This window comes from Trachinotus anak, unplaced genomic scaffold, assembly GCF_046630095.1.
Source record: "Trachinotus anak isolate AG129_WGS33_773 ecotype Australia unplaced genomic scaffold, CSIRO_AGI_Tana_v1 ptg000008l, whole genome shotgun sequence".
Taxonomy (NCBI): Eukaryota; Metazoa; Chordata; class Actinopteri; order Carangiformes; family Carangidae; genus Trachinotus; species Trachinotus anak.
In genome coordinates this window covers 12,081,058-12,100,398 of record NW_027273859.1, presented here as the reverse complement: position 1 = coordinate 12,100,398, position 19,341 = coordinate 12,081,058, and the positions used below count along the sequence as shown (strand labels likewise).

General features: G+C 41.5%; 1 protein-coding gene across 4 annotated transcripts in view; it reads right to left on the bottom strand.

The window, feature by feature from the left end:
* The window catches only part of arb2a (ARB2 cotranscriptional regulator A), a 151,111-nt gene extending 132,508 nt beyond the window's left edge, over positions 1-18,603 (bottom strand). For 3 of the 4 annotated variants that reach the window (XM_071482653.1, XM_071482654.1, XM_071482650.1), the window contains exons 1-5: positions 18,495-18,603; positions 17,660-17,800; positions 15,797-15,898; positions 12,439-12,539; positions 1,093-1,158 (exon numbers count right to left, since the gene is read on the bottom strand). In XM_071482653.1, the coding sequence (XP_071338754.1) occupies positions 1,093-1,158; positions 12,439-12,539; positions 15,797-15,898; positions 17,660-17,765 (375 nt within the window). In that variant the 5' untranslated portion in view covers positions 17,766-17,800; positions 18,495-18,603. Of the gene's footprint in view, positions 1-1,092; positions 1,159-12,438; positions 12,540-15,796; positions 15,899-17,659; positions 17,801-17,885; positions 18,392-18,494 lie in introns of those variants that run through there. The other variant, XM_071482651.1, reaches the window with a different exon arrangement.
* Positions 18,604-19,341: the final 738 nt, after the last annotated feature.

Sequence of the window (19,341 nt, the reverse complement as noted above, 5' to 3'; positions counted from 1 at the left end):
GCTAAGTCATTGAGTGAGTATCTGTGTGTGTGTGCATGAGCTCCGTCCACATCCCCATGCGTCTTTGCATCCCTCCCAAGTATGCCTGGAAGAATCTCTAAGGAGACAAACACTGTCCATAAAAGCCATGGGTGGCAGCTGCAAGAACTTAATCCAAGCAGACAAAGAGAGCAGAGTGGGGGAGAAAATCTTACCCTTTATTCTCTTGTGCTCCCTCGTTCCCTCTCCCTATACTTGGCTGCGGTTAATCTTCTTAAAATCTGCGGTCACAAGTTCAATGCCACGCAGGTGGACGGACCCACCACTAACACACAAATACACACACACAAATGCCATATACACGCAGGCGGGTGGGCAGCAGAAAAGCAGAACAGAGCAATTTTCCAGAGGAATAATGAGATAAATAGGCCAGGCAGATAAACCAGTAAAAGTGTATGGGGGCTAATGAAAGGCGCTGAGTCCCTGGCTAGGTGATTTATGGACACTGTTAGCGCTGGAGCTAACTCTGCTGTGCTTCTAAACACCAGCGTTGCCTAACATCCCTATAAATACAGCCTGAAAAATGATCACAACTTTTATAAACAGAAAAAGAGCAGGGATGGAGGGGTAAAGGGGGGCAAAAAGAGACAAACACGCTTCCAACAACAAATAAAAGGGATCAAGTGTGGATGAGCTGGGCAAAGAATAACTCCATGATGGCTGAGAAAGTCCCCTTCAGCGCAAATGAATGCAAAACAGATTAAGCATCAGCATGCTGCGCCTCTGTGCCTTTGAAATGACACGTCACAATACAGTTAATTTGTTGAGGAGACACTTTTGCACAAAGGATGTGAGCAGAGGAGGGAATAACAGAAAGACAGTAAGAGAGAAACTGAGTGAGATAGAAAAGGGAAAGACAAAGACTGATAGAGAAATGAGGAGAGCTGACTTCTCACAATCCCCTTTCCTTTATTTTGTTTAAACAGGACACTCAATACAATCACACTCTGAAGCCAAAGCATTTACGTCAATTTTCATATTTAATACTCCCTTTAATCTTCAAGGGCATAAATCAAAGAGGAAAATGCCTCTTTTCACACTCTGGATACTTACTGGCAGGAAGGCTTTAGTCATGTTGCACTTTTTCTCCAACAGCTCATAAACATACTGAGTGATAATCTGGAGAGAAAAAAAGACACAGACACAAACACACACAGTCAGACAATACATTCATAGTACAGTCTAATGCAATTAATATTTTACATTGCTGTTGATATAAATCCATCCAACACAAGCCTACTAAACTCTGTGTGTATGTGTGAACAAGTAATAGCAACCACTGTCATGCTTGCAAACAGAATAAAAACTACTATTCAAAACCCTTGTTTGCCCTCTGGTGTGTGTGTGTGTGTGTGTGTATGCATGTGTACATGAGCTACTTGAAAGGGTCTGGATCATACTGTGTGTGTGTGTGTGTGTGTGTGTGTGTGTGTGTGTGTGTGTGTGTGTGTGTGTGTGTGTGAATCACAGTGCAGTGTGAGTGTTGAGGTTGTAAGTGCCAGGAGAGGAAATCTCCTGTACAAGCGAAGGGCTGATGTAAGTTATGTTTATCCCCGGAGCCACAGCACTAAAGAACCTTGTATACCGAGTCATTCCAACCCCGGGCCAAGCCTTTCATGGTTCAGTGACAACTTTCTTTTCAATTTTCCTTATTTTTTCTTTCCCTCTTTTCTTCTCCCCATGTCCTGCTGAGCTGAGAACAGAGACAAGCGCTTTGTGGAACAGATTTAGATTTTTGATCAGTTGATCAGAGAAAGCCAGAGGAGTTAGGAGTGATAATAGATGACAGGGCACATGACCACTGGCGGTGAGCTGTGGTAGGGCTATTGTTGCCGTAATGATGTTTCCCAATCACGTGCAACGACAGACCCTGTGTCCTGTACATGTCACGACAATACAATATTGCGCACATGGACCACAGGGAGCAACATGTTGTCCTGCTCTGCTGTGGAGTCTCTCTTTGGGTTTAGCTTTTGAAGCACCAGTCTTACTAAATCAGGACAGCAAAGGCTAGCAGTGGCGCCACAGCTACAAAGCGTGTCCGAGCCCCAGTTACGCTCTCTAGTCCAGAGACTGACCAACTGACTGACCCCAAACACAAAGGCCAAACACAAACAAGGATCAACCAGAGACTGTCATGTCTCACAGCACAGAGTGGCATGATACTCAGAGCTCATTAATGTGTGGAAAAGTGGAGAACTGTACTGGGATTTAATAATAACTGGTCAACAGACATTTACTCATTAAATGTCATAGGGATAGGTCATTAAATATATCTCCACAAAAAAGCATAGTTTGAAATTTGGCTTTTACCAGAGTTTTTAAAATATCAGTATACACCATCAACAATTGCAAAACTGTACAAAAATATGCAGTCTTGATTGCAAACTACAGACAATAGTCTACAGACAACAGTAAACTTGCTCTGTGTAAGCTACAGTCAGTAGATCAGAGGTGTAGTACTACAGATACATGACCATGATACATACATGATCTGATGATCAGATACATGATCTGTCATCACTGCTGACATGACGAGTGCAACAGTTACAAATGTAAGCACCAAAAAGTGAAAAAACTAATGGGATTCTTTTGGGCCATGCTGTGCTTAGCTTTTGTACTTTTTGGCACACACAAAACAAAACATTTTCTTTAGACTCAGCTCTGAAATGTCATCCACGGGACAATGAAATTATGCATATCCCTAAAATACATGTTCCAAACTCCAAACCTCTTTTAACTGGCATGAGTTTGACAATACTTCTGCTTTTAAAATCTAAAGGTGGCAGATGATTCTCCACAGAAATAATTTTTCCCACAGAAAAGAAAGGACAACAAAAGGTTAAGTGCAACTTAAGACTAAAAGAAAGGCTTTTCCTTTAAAGTCAAATATGAATTCTCATGATAATCATAATATTGCCATGCTCTTTTATGTCTGAGAGAAACTAAATGCTAACTTGATTTACTGCTTAAAGAACAATATGCAAGAATAACATTACACACCAGACACATATTAGCCTTATGACAGCCAATCAAAGGCCAGCAGACGGACCAAATGAGATGATCGATTCTACCATTTGACCCTGTGAAGGAGGGGGTGAGGCTTGGCGGTGGTGGTGGGGGCTAGAGGAGCTAAAACAACCCCACCTCATCCGAACCCACCAAACCTCCAACAGCTAATTCACTAAAATGTCAGCCAGTCTGATGAAGACTAAAATGATTCCGGGCCTCAGTATGCTAGTGTTTAATGACATCAATAAGCCTCACAGGAAATTTCATTTGCACTACGTTATTTGTTCAGTGCCTCAGGTGGCTCGAGAACCATCTGATATAGAATCAGGAGAGAGACTGATGGGGAATGAGAAGAGAGAGAAAAACTGGAAAGAATGCAAGAGTTTCGATGTGAAAATTCATTTCCACTGATAAAAGGATACTGTAGATCATAAATAAGAATCTAATATCCTAGCTTGTGTATATGGCTATGTGGGCATCTGTGTGTTTTAGTTCATAATGTAAACTGCAGCCAGATGACCTTTTCTTTTCAGCAAACAAGATAAAAAAAATAGATCAAAAGTAACAGTTGAAAAAGGGAGAGTAGCAGTATTTCAATGGATCAAAGTCTGATTTTTGTTTTTAGAAACGATAGACTCAAAAATAGCAGGGACATACAACTCAGAAACTCACAAACATGTACTGACACACACACAGCCAACCTCCTTCTGTGTGGGCCTCTGAGGACTATGTCTCAGCAGCTGATCAGTACAATAAGAAAAGCCTCTTTGTCACCTAATTACCAATGTGTTATTAGTGCTGTAATGAAATGCCTGCAGGAAGCAACGCTGAGTGCCTGCATTGTCGGCATCGGACGATAGGAGAAGCACGAGGAGTGGATTTGGCAAATAATATTAAGACACACAAAGAGAAGGGAAGGGAAAGGGAGTGAAGGAGAGGAACAGAGAGAGGGAAGGAGAAAGAGATAAAAGAGCCTAATTCAATTCCAATCAATAGGTTTCATTACCACAAATATGCTTACAATGTCCTTATCCACAACAAATATATAATATCATTCAGGCTGGCAAGCTATGGGTGCCACACAAACTTCAATATCAGTTCTGTGGCTATCATAAAAAAGTAGAGGCCAAAGACCCAGACTGTACAATCTCATCTCCAAAGACATAGGTTCCCCCAGCAGACACACACACACACAGATCAGTGATCATGGGTAACCCACACTGACTTTGTCTCTCTAGTGCAGACACACTAGACAAGGTAAAAGGAGCAAAAAAGGGTAACAGTTGAGGACAACTGGATGATGATGTATCCTCGAACAACAGCAAGCTTTCTACATGACCGTGAGAGCGATCGTGGGAGAGTCTGAAATAGACTCTGCGGCTGAGGTCATCTCTGTGTCTGTGGTTTGTTTGTGTAGAGGAAGCATTGTGGTGATGAAGCAAGAAGAGTGGGATCAGGGAGGAAGGAAGGGACTTAGAGGAGGGCTCAGTGGGAGGAAAGGAGGAAGACAAGAAGGGAGAGGTGGAGAAGTAATCCCCAGGAGCCTGAGTCTTGTGCCAGATCCCACTGCGGTGAACAGCTGATGGGGGAAGGAGTGATGGAAGAAGGGAGAGAGAAAAGTACAGTATGTGGCCTTGATAGGAGTCCTTTTAAGTGGGTGGGCTGTGCCCTCAACTCCTTACAAACCTCTGGTCATCCCCATAACAATCTCTTCATCAACCTCACTCACATACCAAGCCATGGTCTTAATGACGACCATTGTGGCTGCAAGTCGATATGTTTTTAAACTCCTCACTACTGAGAGTGAAAGACCTCCCATGTGTGCACATGTGTCAGTTAATGTGTGTGCTTGTGTGTTCTCCCACTGATTACAACAGTCATGCCTAGTTGGCTGACCACACCTGAGGCGATAAGGAGATGATCCTTCCCGAGCATGGGCGCACACACACACACACACACACACACACACACACACACACACACACACACACACACACACACACACACACACACACGCACACACAAGAAAGAATGCAGAGGAACAAAACCTGGACAGGAAGAGGAGGCTGGATAGAGAGGTGGGAAAGACAAGAAGATGAGGAACATAAGCAAGGGAACAGAGAGGAAGAGAAATATGAAAGAAAAGAAGAATAGGTATAGAACAATAAGAGTGAGGGAGGGAGGGGGGTGAAGGCTGAGATGGTCAAGGGCAATGGAAAAACTGAGGTAATTACAGGGGAGGAAGAGAAAGCAATGATCTGAAACCACTCCTGAGAGACAATCATGAAACAGATGTTTATCAGGGTCTGTAAGTTTCATCAAGATACTTTTAAGACACTTTAAGACCAATTTAATGTTAGTCATAGTGAAATATACAACTCATATACGGAAATAAACATAAACATCTCTGTATATGTCCAAGTGATATTAAACTGAAAATGCAGCCACCACACTAGAAAAGAAAAGAAAAGAAAAGAAAAGAAAAGAAAAGAAAAGAAATTTGATGTAATCAGAAGTCACAGTTACAAAGCTGTTTTAAGGCCTTTAGAGGCTTCCAGCTGAAAAAATGTAATAAAGTATCACTGGTCGATCTGATTAACTATCACAGAGTGTTAGCCATGTGCACAAATATACTCAAGACAGCAGCACATGCAGTTTACACACATACAAGAAACTCATGTATAGACACACACATCCCTTGTCTCTCTAGTCCAGAGCCCTCTCCAAAAGCCACTTAGCCATAGAAACCAGAGAGCAAGAAGAGGCATCAAAGCTGTTTATATAATGAAACTGAAAGAGCTGTTCCATGCTGTATCACTGACTGCACCCAGGAAAGCATTCCTTCTTCTCCAGAGAATAGAGGAGAGGAAGAAAAAGGAAAAAGAAGAAAATCCCCCCGAACAATGCAGCACAACAGCAGCAGCAACAACAGCAAGGCATTACTCAGAAAGAGAGACAGACTGTGAAAATGAGAGGGAGCACAAGGCAATAGAAAGGTTGTTTATTTAAGTCAGCCTCATGTACCAACAGAAAGTGGTATTAAAATAGGGCGTATTGTTGTGAGTTTGTGATCTGTCAGTCCGCGTGGGAAACAAAGAGAGAGAGAGACTGGTGTAATTCCCATGAGGTCTCTGTCATTCTTCTGTCAGAGGAGAGAGGGCTCTCCGGGGGAAGAGAAAGTTCTCCGACACAGACTGACAGACAGTCTGTTTACATATAGCATAGATATCCCTCTCTCTGTCTCCCTCTCTGCCCTCCCTGCGCTACTCATCCTAATGGTGTCGTAATGACCTCCTCAGGTGTTAACTGAGAAGCCGGCAGAGGGTAATTCAAAGTAAAGCACTGTGAGCCACCGTGGGTGCCGGCGGTAGTGACAGATGCCAGTACTGTAACTACCAGACCTGCTGTCTTTTCTCTAAGCCCCCCATTCCATCGCCATCCCCTGTCCAATTCCCTTCTCTTTCATCAACTCTAATCCACCTTGCCCACACCCTGCAACCATTTTTGTCTCACTGTGTCTGTTTCCTTCTTCCTGTTCTCAGCAGAAGCTGCAGCAGCAGTTTTAAAGTGTTTTGGGAATGGAGATGTGATGGCAGTCAGTGAATCAGGGCAGACAGCTGTCATTTATAGTCCCTCTTTAGAGAGATCCCATTAGCTTCCCAACAAAATGGTCCGAGACCAGTATGGGGCCTCATGGTGCTTTAAGTACAGTGTGAAGGCCTGTCTCCATGGTTCCCATTGTGGTCCTGATGCAACATTTCATGACTGCACCATGAGTTTTTTTTATTCATAGTGCCTCTTCAACTCAATAACTTGATCCATCCCTTATGGGTTGACATTATTTTTTTAAGGGCAAAACACACCACACTTTTCTGCTTGTTGTACAAGAAACACATGTAAAACACAACATCTGATTAAATGTGTGACAGTGTTAGTAAAATACATAGTTTAAAACTCCTGCAAAATCACTTTGATATACCATGTTTTCCCAAACTAATTCACATACATCTACCTGTCCTTCTTAACTTCAGTCAGAATCAATCAAAATCAGTAGGACAGACAAAGGATCAAATTCTCTTCATACTACACTGGGCATCAGCTCAGGTACATGCGTTCACACTTGCGCGGTCAGCAGGCAAGACTCTGTTTGGGCTGCACCTGCACGTACACAGAGACTACTGCATGGACAGAGGCAGATGACAAAATTTGCATTGCAGCAATGTGAACATAGAAAGTATGATGTCAGCTTAGGGGATAGTGTTGTGAGCTAACTCTCCAAAACTGTTTTGTCCAAGTACACAATCAACCGCCAGGTGGCTGCTGACTCTCCACAGGTTTTCCCCAATGATCTGATGGTTAAATCCCTACCATTTTACTGTGTATATTGTTTGTCCTGAGACTAGCATCCAAATGTATGCAGATAATATTGTAATTTATGCACATGGTAGAGGTTTAACACAAGTTGAACTTAGTTTATGAATATAACATTATATAATACAACATAAGCTTGTCATAATTTATCATTAGCAAAGAAAATTATTTTGCCTCAGTGTTCATCATTTTGCTCAATGGCACTTCTGCAGGGCCTTAAACCTCAGTCAGCTGGTCACTGCTGTGACAACACCCAACATCCATAATGTGAAAAAACAGGGGGAGACAAGAAGAGAAAAAAGATGACAGAGAGACACCAGTGAGTGCAAGACAGAGAAAGAGAGAGAGAGATGAAGAGACAGAGAGAAAAAGGAGAAAGAGAAAGAGACGGCTTTCTAATTCAGCCATCTGGCTAGCTTTACTTCATTATAATATTCTGACTGTGTGTGTGTGTGTGTGTGTGTGTGTGTGTGTGTGTGTGTTTACAAATTTGTGAGTGCCTTCAATTCCACAGATGCAGGCAGAGCAGAGAAGAATCCTCATTTATTAACAGCTTAATAGAGCTCCATCTGGGCCAGACCCTATGCTTGTCTTCTATCAGAGAGATTCATCACCGAATCACAGGAATTAGACTACAACTGACACCTACACAGGCTGTGGTGACCCTGCTGCACCGAGTAACACCGCGCAGATAGCCTGCACTGCATTACAGCTGTAATACAGCCATTATGATAACAGTCAGAGCCAAGGACGGAAAATGTCACCACGCCAGTCGTCTGTTTTTCAGTCTTGGTTTGTGTAATGTTTTAGTTTGAATAAGACATAACAGAATACAAAAGAACACAATAAAGATTACATTAGACCAATACAGCAATTTTGAAACTGGGGTTAATTGGAATAAAAGAGAGATCATCTAAGTCAGTACTTGCACTCTTTATAGAACATAAAGGGATATTTCAGTTTCAGACATCTTATTTGTCCTACTTATCCAGAGACAGACAGCCACTGATGCCCTTTATTGTGCTATTGCCATACCTTCAGACTGCACAGAGAGACATAATAAAGGCATTTGTGGGTGGATGACTCTGGGTAAAAAGACAAAATAGCTACACCACCCACATAACCTGGCTCTCCCTTGAAAGAATTTAGTTCAGATAGTTAATAATCAGGTGTTCCCTAAGGACATTCAATGGTTGTCAAACCAAAGCGTATGGTTCTGAGAAACATCTTTCTCCTCTTGTAAGTTTGCACTGAGAAAATACACTGATCAAAAGTACACTCAAACACTTCAATTTGCGTAATATGCTTTTGGTTTCATTAACCCGTCTTTTCTATTCTCTTTTCTTTTACCTGCCCTGTGAACATATTCAGTAAGTGATTTGCCACATTTCCCAGAATGAGTTCAACTCTAAGAGAATAGGTGTAAGCTTGACGTAAGCCAATTTCTGCATATTTTATTGGTTTGTTTGATCCATTCAATCAAACACATGTACTATATGAGTTACCATGTTTATTTAAGTATGTGGACCATTACTCATACACACTCCAAATGTCCGAATCTCTCTCTCTCTGTTTCTCTCTCGTTATATTTTTCCTCTGTGCACCTTATGTCATTCCATCGCAAATCCATCTCTTTAGCTTTGTTTAGCTACTCATACATACTGAATTAATGACATAAACAAGGCCTTAAAATTTGATGTGTTATAACTTTATGGGGCTATATTTTTCTCAGGTGTTAAACTGCAGGCCACTTAAATGTTAAAAAATATGGTCAATGGTCTCCAAACAAAGTGGACTAATGCATCATGGCATAGATATATGGGAAAAAATGTGAATTATTTTTTTATAGCTCAAAAATGAAGAGTGAAAAATGATTCACTGCTCTTGTGCTCAACCCAAATTTTGTTCCCATCTCTTTCTTTTGCTTGGAGGCCATCACACCAACATCCTCGTTCTCCCTCTTTGTATCCGTCCCTCCATTCAGACGAGGCTGAAGTGCAAATTGGACATCTGGTGCTGTGATGTGTCTGACAATACAGCCGCCACCCCCGAGCCCCCTCACACATGTACACAGACACACAGACACACAAACGCACAGAGACACACACAAGCGCGCACACACACACACACACATAGTCCTCCACACAAAATACAGAACTGTGAGGATATAAAGACACTGAGAAGACAGGAGGAGGGAGAGATGGACAGAGGTATAGAGGAAGGGAGGGAGCAAAAGGAATGTGAGTGAACATTAGGGAGCAATGATGATGCCATTCTATTCACACTGCCAGAGGCAAACACATGCACCCACGTCCTTGTGCCATGTTTCACAGCTCCCAGGCTGAATTGTGGCTAGTTCTTAGACGTCTCAGGTGGCAGGTTGATAGAGGGCACTGGGGTGTGCTGTGGAGTGGCGTTGCCCATAACAGGCCTGTCTGCATAGAAGCTTATTTTACCTTTACCCTCATGACATCTGAAAAAGTTTCTCCTATTGCCTGATGCAGAACTGAAGGAGAGGGATGGGAAAAAAGACTAGACGCACGAACAATGGCATACAGGGAGAAATTCAAGCACAGATGGACGCAGAAATAACCATGCAGGTACACCTGTGTGACACACACTCTTAAACTCATACATACAGAGGCTGACTAAGCAGCATAACCTACTTTTACAACCAAAGGCAAACAATTCAGTAGTTGTGTCTATTTATAATGGAGCATATTTCTTACCAGCAAAAACAATGCATTTGTACTTGCAAAGCTGTATGACAGAGGTACAGTATTCATTTTCTTGAATCATCTGTGGCCTAAAAACAACAGACAGATAATACTGCTTATTCAGGTAGTGTTCCTTTCTTCTGAGCCAGTTAATCTCCTGCAGCACAACACATACAGTATCTGTTCTCATTACACAAGCTCATATCAGCACTGATTGACACTATTTCCTTTTTTCTTCTCTAAAGAAGATACTTCTGTCAATTTTTTAATCACAGGATGAATAAAATTTGCATACATCTTGCTTGATGATTATTTGTTTCCTCCAAATGTTTGGCCCCCCTCAGATGCCTGAGTTCAGTTAGTTTAAATGTCTGTGTGTTCTTTCAGGGCCTCTGCTTTCCTGCTACCAAATGTTTGTTTCTACAGCCTTTTTAGATGTTGGTAGATAGTGCCTGAGCATGAAAAAGAAAAGAGGGGGAAAAAAGCCTTCACAGAAGGCAGGCTCTCAAAGGGACTACTGTATACCTGCATTAGAAATAATAAAAACACTCAGGTAATCCCACAAATGGGTCTATCACTTTGCTTTGAACTTCAAAGAATGCATACAACAATTAAAAGCAACATAGCGGGGGATGCATATAAAAAAACAGATTACAAAGAACATTTGTCTCATTATCTTAATGCATATTGCATGTGGTGGTACTGTGGGAGTGAATTAGAGCTGAACTTTAGGATGGTGTATGTTTGGATATATGGTGATGTGGTTGGGCGACCACAGAACTTCATAACATGGCACAAAATCATAAAAATTAAAGTCTAAAAGTAGCTTTTCCCACCACGTGCTCCATATCATATATACACTTTAGCCATGAAAAATAAAGGTCATCAGTTCATCTGCAGTCACATCACATTCACACCAGTCATGCATCATTAAGGGTAAAGTCTCTAATGTGCATCGGCATGTGTCTCAGGCCTGCAGCCTCCATCAGAACTATGTAGATAGGCCATCAGTGGTGGGTTGTTTTATCTACACCATGACATATCATGCCTTCATAAAGTTGCCTCAAACAGTGCAGTTGAGGACTTTTTTGATGTGAAGGGTAGGGGTCTCAGCTGCAGATTCAGTCTCAGACATCTGCTCAGGTTCTGGTGCAGACAGCGTTTTGCTCAAAATTAGTGGATGCGTCACTGTCAGGCTTTATATTTCAAAATTTAACTGGAGTTATGTGACAAATTTGACCTCAAACTCAACTTGTACCTCAACTAAGCTGACAAGTAGATGATTAGGGTGAAATCCATTGTGCTCACTTGCTTCAGCTGACCATGACCTTTAAAATACTTGTAAACCTCCCTCATTCTAATCTGACAGAGGTCTGGACCACAAGATACACCACCGTTAAAGCCATTCTCTGGTGCTGGCATTTAAGGTGTTTAAAAGAGGGTTACAACGCAGTTCATCCAGTTTGTAATGAAAAAACTGTACAAGAGCTCCATAGCTCCTTTTACACACAAACATTACTGTGTAAAGTCTGTGGCAATTTACCATGACCACATTGTGTTTGAAAGAGAGCTGGGGTCCTTAAGAGTCAATTAGCCTTCTCAGAACCTATTAACACTTTTGTTACTTTTCTACAGCTGGAGTATGAATCAAAACAGCCACTAATGGATAGAACATGAAAACATTGCAATATTTTTAAACATTTAAGTGCATCAATGAAAAAAAGGAATCAATTGAGAGTCGAATGTTAACTCGGACAACTCAATGTTCTATAGAGGTACAGTGGCTTTCATGCTGTTGCAAAATAGGCAGCAAATAGTTGTCAAATCAAATTATGTGACAGTGGGGCTGCTGTGGTTAGAAATCAAGGTTTACACCAAGGCTTGGTTATAAACAGGCATTCAACTGGGACAAAGGTTTTTTTAGAAAAAATGAACATTTCAGCAGCCTGAGAAGTGAGCACATTCTTCTTTTTTGGTGTTAATACTTTCTAACTCACCTCTCTTCTACAGCAGTGCTGAAGATTTAACATGAAATTGATCTGTATGGAAAAATCAACTCAGTTTTACATCAGTATGATAAAGCAATTTTGCAGGTTCCAAGTGTGATAAGGGCTGATTTGCCATGTTTTTTGCTCTCCAAATAATCAACCATTGCAACAGCTTGTAATGTCATGCTACAAAAACTGATCAGGATGGAAAAGACCCAGTAGCTGAAGTTGAAGTTGCTGAACGTGGATGGCCAGAAGGTAGCTTAAAAAAATAGATTTTTGCTTAGAATGCTAATAGAGCAGTGTGTTACCTCTCCAAGAGCTTCATAGCGTTTCTGGTTCCAGCGGTGGAGATCCTCTCTGGCATTGAAGACAAAGGGTTCTCCCGTTTTTATATGTCTGAGCTGGCCATCTGTGGGAGAAAGATAAAACATATATAGATGCCTCTATATATGTGTGTGTATTTGTGTGAGTGTGTGTGTGTGTGTGTGTGTGTTAGGCATGTTGGGCAGGTCACGACTTCAGAATGCACATGCAAATGTAGCTCTATCTGCCAAATTAAACAAACTAAGCTTTACCACCTAGTTATTTATTGTTTTCATTTTCATTCTTTCTCTCTCTTCTCCTCTGTTGGTCGTTTCGTTTCTTTACCCTCCCTCCCTCAACCACCCCCATCTGGCAGGTGCAAGGCCTGTGGATGCAGCAGCGTTCTTCCAGTCACGACTCCAACGGCCTTCTGGGTAGTCTGGCAGGCCAGGACTAGACAGCTGGTATGGCAAAAATTCTCTCTCCCTCTTTTCATCCATCTAAAAGCCTCTCCCCTTCCTCTTTAACTGTGTCCATCTCTTTCTCCCTCTTCTTCCTCGCACACTCTGGCAACAGGCCACAGGTCTGTCCCTGCCGTTCCCTCCTGAAATCTCCTTGCAGAAAAACTAAAGGAGGTGTGTGTGTGTGTGCGTGTGTGTGTGTGTGTGTGTGTGAAAGAGAGAAAGCATGAAGAGAGAAAGGTGGGCTGGCATGTATTAGCTACAACGACAACTGCTCCTTGCAAGTGCTGGGCATCAGCCAGTCACCCTAACCAGCATCGCTTACATACACCCAAACACACAGACAACACACCAGCAGCTCCAGCCAGGAGGACCAGGTGTGGACATACAGTAAGTGTCACTAGGTGTCTGTAAATTGTTGCAAGTGAGCCAAACTGCCATTACAACACACAACAATTGACTGAGATGAAACTTAAGCTCTCTGGGATAATGTTAAAGTGATTTATTATAATTCAGCGAAACCAGAGGAGTTTCTAACACATCCAGGTTTTATTTCATATAAAGCAGTCATAAGACAGGAAAACGCTGTTCAGAGATGGTACAACTCTTTTTCTTAATAAACAATTACCCTTGTGTGGCTGTGGAACCACTGCGTTTATACCTTAGCAATGAGGCCCATCGATCCTGCTGTTGACACTACAACACAATAAAACACTAAACAGTGTTAAATTTAATTTTGACCTTTATGACTGCAGAATTTGTAAGAGCTAAACCACTGAAAAGTACACATACTTAACCCAAATAGCCAGGGGGCTCTCATACTTTCTCAATTATTCCACAATGTGAGAAAACCCATCCAAGATATAAATAAATATCATATCTTTGCAAGATAACAGAATGCATAAGCATTTTTTCATCTCCTTCTAAATTGCCACCATTTTCACCCTTCTATCAATGTGATAAATCTTACATTGCTAACACACTGTGTATTACAGCACTTGCTTTCATGGTTTGCTGTTAGACAACATACAAACATAATCCTGAATGCAGGTTTGTCATTGTCTTGCATTAAAAAGCAGATTTGTGCCTGAGAGGTAGAGGAGGAGACCAGTGAGAAGTTAGGATAAAGCAGTGTGCACAAAAAGTACCTTAAAGAAAATCAATTATGCGTTCGTGGAGGGGTGAGGATCTAAACACTACTGCCTAAGAGAAGGAAGAGAGGAGCTATAATGAAATCCTACTGTAGGAAAAGGGTGTGTGTGTGTGTGTCTGTGTGTGTGAAGGAAGGAGAGAAGTATGTGGTGTGTGTGTGTGTGTGTGTGTGTGGGCTCCATCGCCTCCCCCAACACACCCTCTCAGAGGAATAACGTTTTCTCAAGTTTTCTCCTCTTTTTCTGTCATAATTAGCATTCTGTTCTCAATTTGGCCGCTTAATTAGGTGTACATAACCTTGGATTTCCAGTAATGGAAAACCGGAGGGCTAGCGAGATGAAGCCATCATCTTCAGTGATTAAGATACCTGCAAACTATTGTACACAGCCTCGTCTGTATTCACATCATTACATGGTCAAATTAACATTTTTGTTCCACCTGTCTCAGGCAAAGGTAGCCTGGGTGTAGCTATAGAAATGCCTGCGAGTCAGAGTGACTGTGAGCCGACATACTAGAGACACCGCCTGAGGGACACCAAGGCTTTAATAGAAATACTATCCTTCAAAAACAGGCCTGAGTGGAAATTGGCAAGACATACAGATGGGCATGGGTGTGTATATCCACGTGTGTGTGGGTGGGTGGGTGGGGGGGTGGTTGGGTGGGTAAGCTGTGTTTCAGTTTGGGAGAAACAATCAGATACAGAGAAAGGGGGGAGAAAAGGGAAGCGGGGAAATAAAAGGGTGAGGCAACAGAGAGTCTCTGAACGTGTTCTTCCCTCCATGGGAGACTGAGCTGAGGACTTGAGGGTGGGGTAGAGGGGGAGGTGGGAGCTGGCACAGTGGCGGGTGGGGTGGGGGGCGGGATGTGGTGGGTGGTGAGTCTGCATGTCTCTGTTCTTAGGCACAGCGAGGTTATGCAAATGCTCCGTCAGGCAGAGGGCAAGGCTGAGTAGGTTACTGACGGGCCGTAGAGTACACAACATGTCCCCCACTCAGCCAGCCAGACAGCCAGCAGAGACACTGACAGAGAACAGAGGGGGTGAGAGAGAGAGAGAAAGAGACTACAGGGGAATACTAAGAGCCAAAACCACCACCACCACCCTTTCCAGCTCTTCCTCCTTCCCCCCACCTGGTTTGATTAAAGCCAGCCAAGAGAATCCTAAAGAGACTTTTATATCATCTGGACCCAAACCACTCTGGGTTCAGCTTTGCTCCTTGCTGTCACTGTAAACTGACACACACACCTACACCTGTAACCCCCCAAAACGTCCCAGCAGAGACAGTTTTAGGTCATTAATTCAAAAACATTGACATTATGTTGAAATTGTCTCAGCTTTTAAAATTACAATGCTAATTTTTTTTTATGTCAGCTTCAAAGTAGCTTTAACAAATCCGGTGGAAGTAGTTTCCAACCTGAAGGTTGAGACCCGTCCAATGGTCATAAAATGATCTAAGGGACTGATCTAATATCAGTCTTCAGAGGATATCTCCAGGTTGTGTTAAGAGGTTGCAAGATGCTGCTTCATTTAATGGAGCCAAATAGATTAAGAACCACTGCTATAGACCTATAGATGACAGATCATGGATTGACAACAGACCCCAGGTTATCTTTTCTTCAGTTTATATCCAGACCTCACATGGTTTTGGTTTCAGTGCCAAGAGTTTTGCCTTCCATTCACCTGAGCTGAAGTATTTCATCTAGACTCTCAGTGCTGGTGGTTTACGCTTTAAAGACTAAAATATGAACTTACGTTCATTGAAGGCATATTCAAACTCCTCCAGTGTTTTGGGGAAAGTGAATGGAGGTTCATCTTTCTTCATGAGTTCATCTAAGTCTATTCTTGATAGCAAGTCTGAGGAGAAAGAGAAAAGGGAGGAACAAAGGTGAGAAACAATTCGTTACAACAATCATACAGAAGCTCCCCTTCTTCAAATAATGTCAAAAACTAATTTTCATAGCCTAATCTCAATCACATCATAACATTATCTGGCAAAATCTACTACATTAACATTTGATAATGTCTCCCCATTGTGTTAAGTTATGATGCAACAAACCAAATGCTTCGCCAAAGTCCTTCCTTTTTAAACTAAAAAGCTCTTCATCATCCTCAAGTGGCATAGATGATAGAAAAGAGGATATTCACGTCAAACATTTTTGACATTTTTCTCCAAATCCTATCACTGAAGTAGAAACTGTGGGGGAAAAGATGCACATATTGGTGTGCTGAAAGGGTGGGCGAATATATTTGACTCAAGGTTAAGTGGGACATTTCCTGCCTTATGTTATCCACTCTTGGAGCCAGCTAAAAGTTTAATTATGAGCTAGTAACTAAATCTTTCAGTTCATTGGACAATTGTTGTAAAAAAAAAATGTATCTTAAGTGGAATGGCACCCAGTAGAGTGCGTACCTCTGCCAAAGACAAACAATATTACTTGTCTTTTGTTCACAACTATAGCTTTATTTATGCATCGTATTCAATCCTTATGAAAGACAGCTGTATGGTATTATTACCTGTTGTGTGAAATGGTAACATCAGCATTATACAATTCATACAGCTGTACGAATGGTCTTATTGCTACATTGCAACGGCTATTGTCATTTTAATTACTCTAATTTAGTAATTTTATATGTTGTATGTTAAATGAAATGCCATATGCACTGTTGCTTACTATTACTAATAAGTACAACCCTGTGTGTTACGCAGATTCAGCAATTTTCTTCCACGAGATCCAGATTGTTATCTGGAGATAACAATTTGCAGACAACATTTTTTACATCAAGATCCATACAGCATTTCCTGAGAAATGGATGAAAATGTCACAGATTGCCCTATCTCACAATGTGGTGGAAAGCGATTCAAAAATATGTGGATTCACCCCTTTAACTGGATCTCCACCAAAATTTTCTTCATGTCCCATCCCTCCACCAAGTTTGGTGCAAATTGATTCAGTACTTTTTGCGTAATCCTGAAGACAAGTAAATAAACAAATAAACAATAACATGTGAAAACATTACCTCCTTGGGGACGGTAATGATCCAGATCTACCCCAAAATTTAATGAGACCTTCCCTGCGCCAGTGCCCCACCACTCCACCAAGTTCAAATGAGTTCAGTACTTTTTCCATAATCCTGCTAAAAAATAAACCTGAAACGTGTGTAATTAGAACCAATTAGGCCACATAAATTTTAAAGGCATATATTCATATCCCTGGAGTAAGAGTTTGCAAATTTCTTGCTTATAATATAAGACAAAATTAGTGTTTCTGCCACATTTATTTAGGTATTTATTCATGTGACTACAACAATAACTCTTTCTATAGTTTTAGAGACTGTAGGAACACTTTTCCTTAGGGACAACACATTAGTGTTTTTGTCAGAGATAATTAAAGTGATTAAAATAATAGTAATTAACATAAATAGATCAAAATATAATTAAACATGTTCAAAGTTCTGTCCATCACTGCAGTTTAACTGGCTGTGTAAGCTATGATCACAGTCTTAGAGCACATTTCTCCTCCTTCACCAACAATGTTCCAACATGTCTTCTGTTTTAAGAGCACTACCTACCTTTATTTATTTATTTATTTATTCAAAGTACAATTCTTAATTCACCTTTGAGTGCAGTAGTTTTCTCTCTGTCCTCTTGGCCAACAACCTGGGCCATGGTGATCCACAATATGTACAGGGTTGGTGTGGTAGCGCACAGATGAGAGAGCATGAGTCCTTTGCTCCTGGAGGTCACTGAGGTGCATCCTGTCACATGTGGTAATGAAAAAAGAAAACTATGAACTAGAAATTAGCATTGCTAGAACACATGCTGTATTATATCATACTATACCATGCCTATTCCTGTCTGAGACTCAATCCCCTCATAAGACCATAACGGTGTCAAAGCTTGCTGCACCTGTGAGGTGGCAGGAAGCCAAAACATGATGTCCTACTGTTGAATCCTGCTCTCCCGCACAGGCTATAAAAGCTCTAGCTGTCTGTATAAAACGCAGCAGCGACTCGCACTGCAATAACACACTGCATAAACAGCTAACGACAACTGTTGCTAACATGAAAACCGTGAGTACAGCAGCAGCCGTGTGTCCGCTCAACTTTGCACATGTGCAGCTACTGAGTTAATTATGCAAACACAGCAAAGTTATTCCTGCTTTCCAACCAGGCTGCGGGCAGAAAGGACACAGCCACTTTTGCACGCTCTGCTACCTCACTCTGCGCCGTCATTTTCACACCGGCAGTGAACATGTTTATTGTTCCGTACTCCTAAAAACAACTCCCGGGATGTCTACAGTCTCTCTACATGGAGCCACTGCGAGCACGTACTGTAGGACACATTCGTGCTTTTATGTCACACTCGTTTCAGCCAAATGAGACACAGAGGCTCGCAGAGGAACAGCTGTTTACAGTAGATGCATGCATGCTTTTTGCTCGACTCACGCACCATCAGTACATATGCGACTGTCCAGTTGCTGCAGCTTCCTTGAAATTTTCTAAAACAGGAAGGACTCTGAGCAGAGCTGAGCTCTGGGAGTGTGAAGCTTCCGGGTTACCGGGGCAACGGACTGGAAGGGATATTTAAAGACACAGTAGCACAGCAGCTGCTGCAGCTCATCCAGATGTTTTCTCTGGGGTAATATTCCTGCCACCTGACCGCCTGGCAGTGGTGGGATGCCACTAAGTATATTTGCACAAGTACTGTACTTTGCTATACTATACTTTAAATGTATAGTTATAGATACTTTTCATATAAATATTTTACATGTAAAACACATGTTGCTCACATGTTGATGCATCTTAATACTGTGCATAATAGGTATGAGGCTTATACTGCTTTTTTCTAATAATACATCTTTACTTAATGTATGGCTTTTACCTATAATGTGTTTTTTATTTATGGTGATCCAACATTTACTTAAGTAAAAGATCTATTCGCATGAAATATTGCATAAAATCATTATTTTATAAGAAAATTTTAAACCGAGATTTACTGGAGTCATGCAGGTGGTGTGTCCCATGACATTTGATTTTGGCTCTATGCAGGTATGAGCTTATGTGTTAGTAGAGTATATTAGGTCCATACCTTTCCCCTGACAACTTTACTTTGTTATATTTTGTGCTGTATAAGAGGAACTACTCAACATGCTGATTGTGTTCTGTTTAGATTATGACTAGTTGACTCAGAACTAATAATATATCCTAATAATGTTATTTTTTCGCTGACATGCTTTTACAAAATCCCTAAATTGCTAGGACATATTAACCATTCTATACATGCCTAATTTTAATAT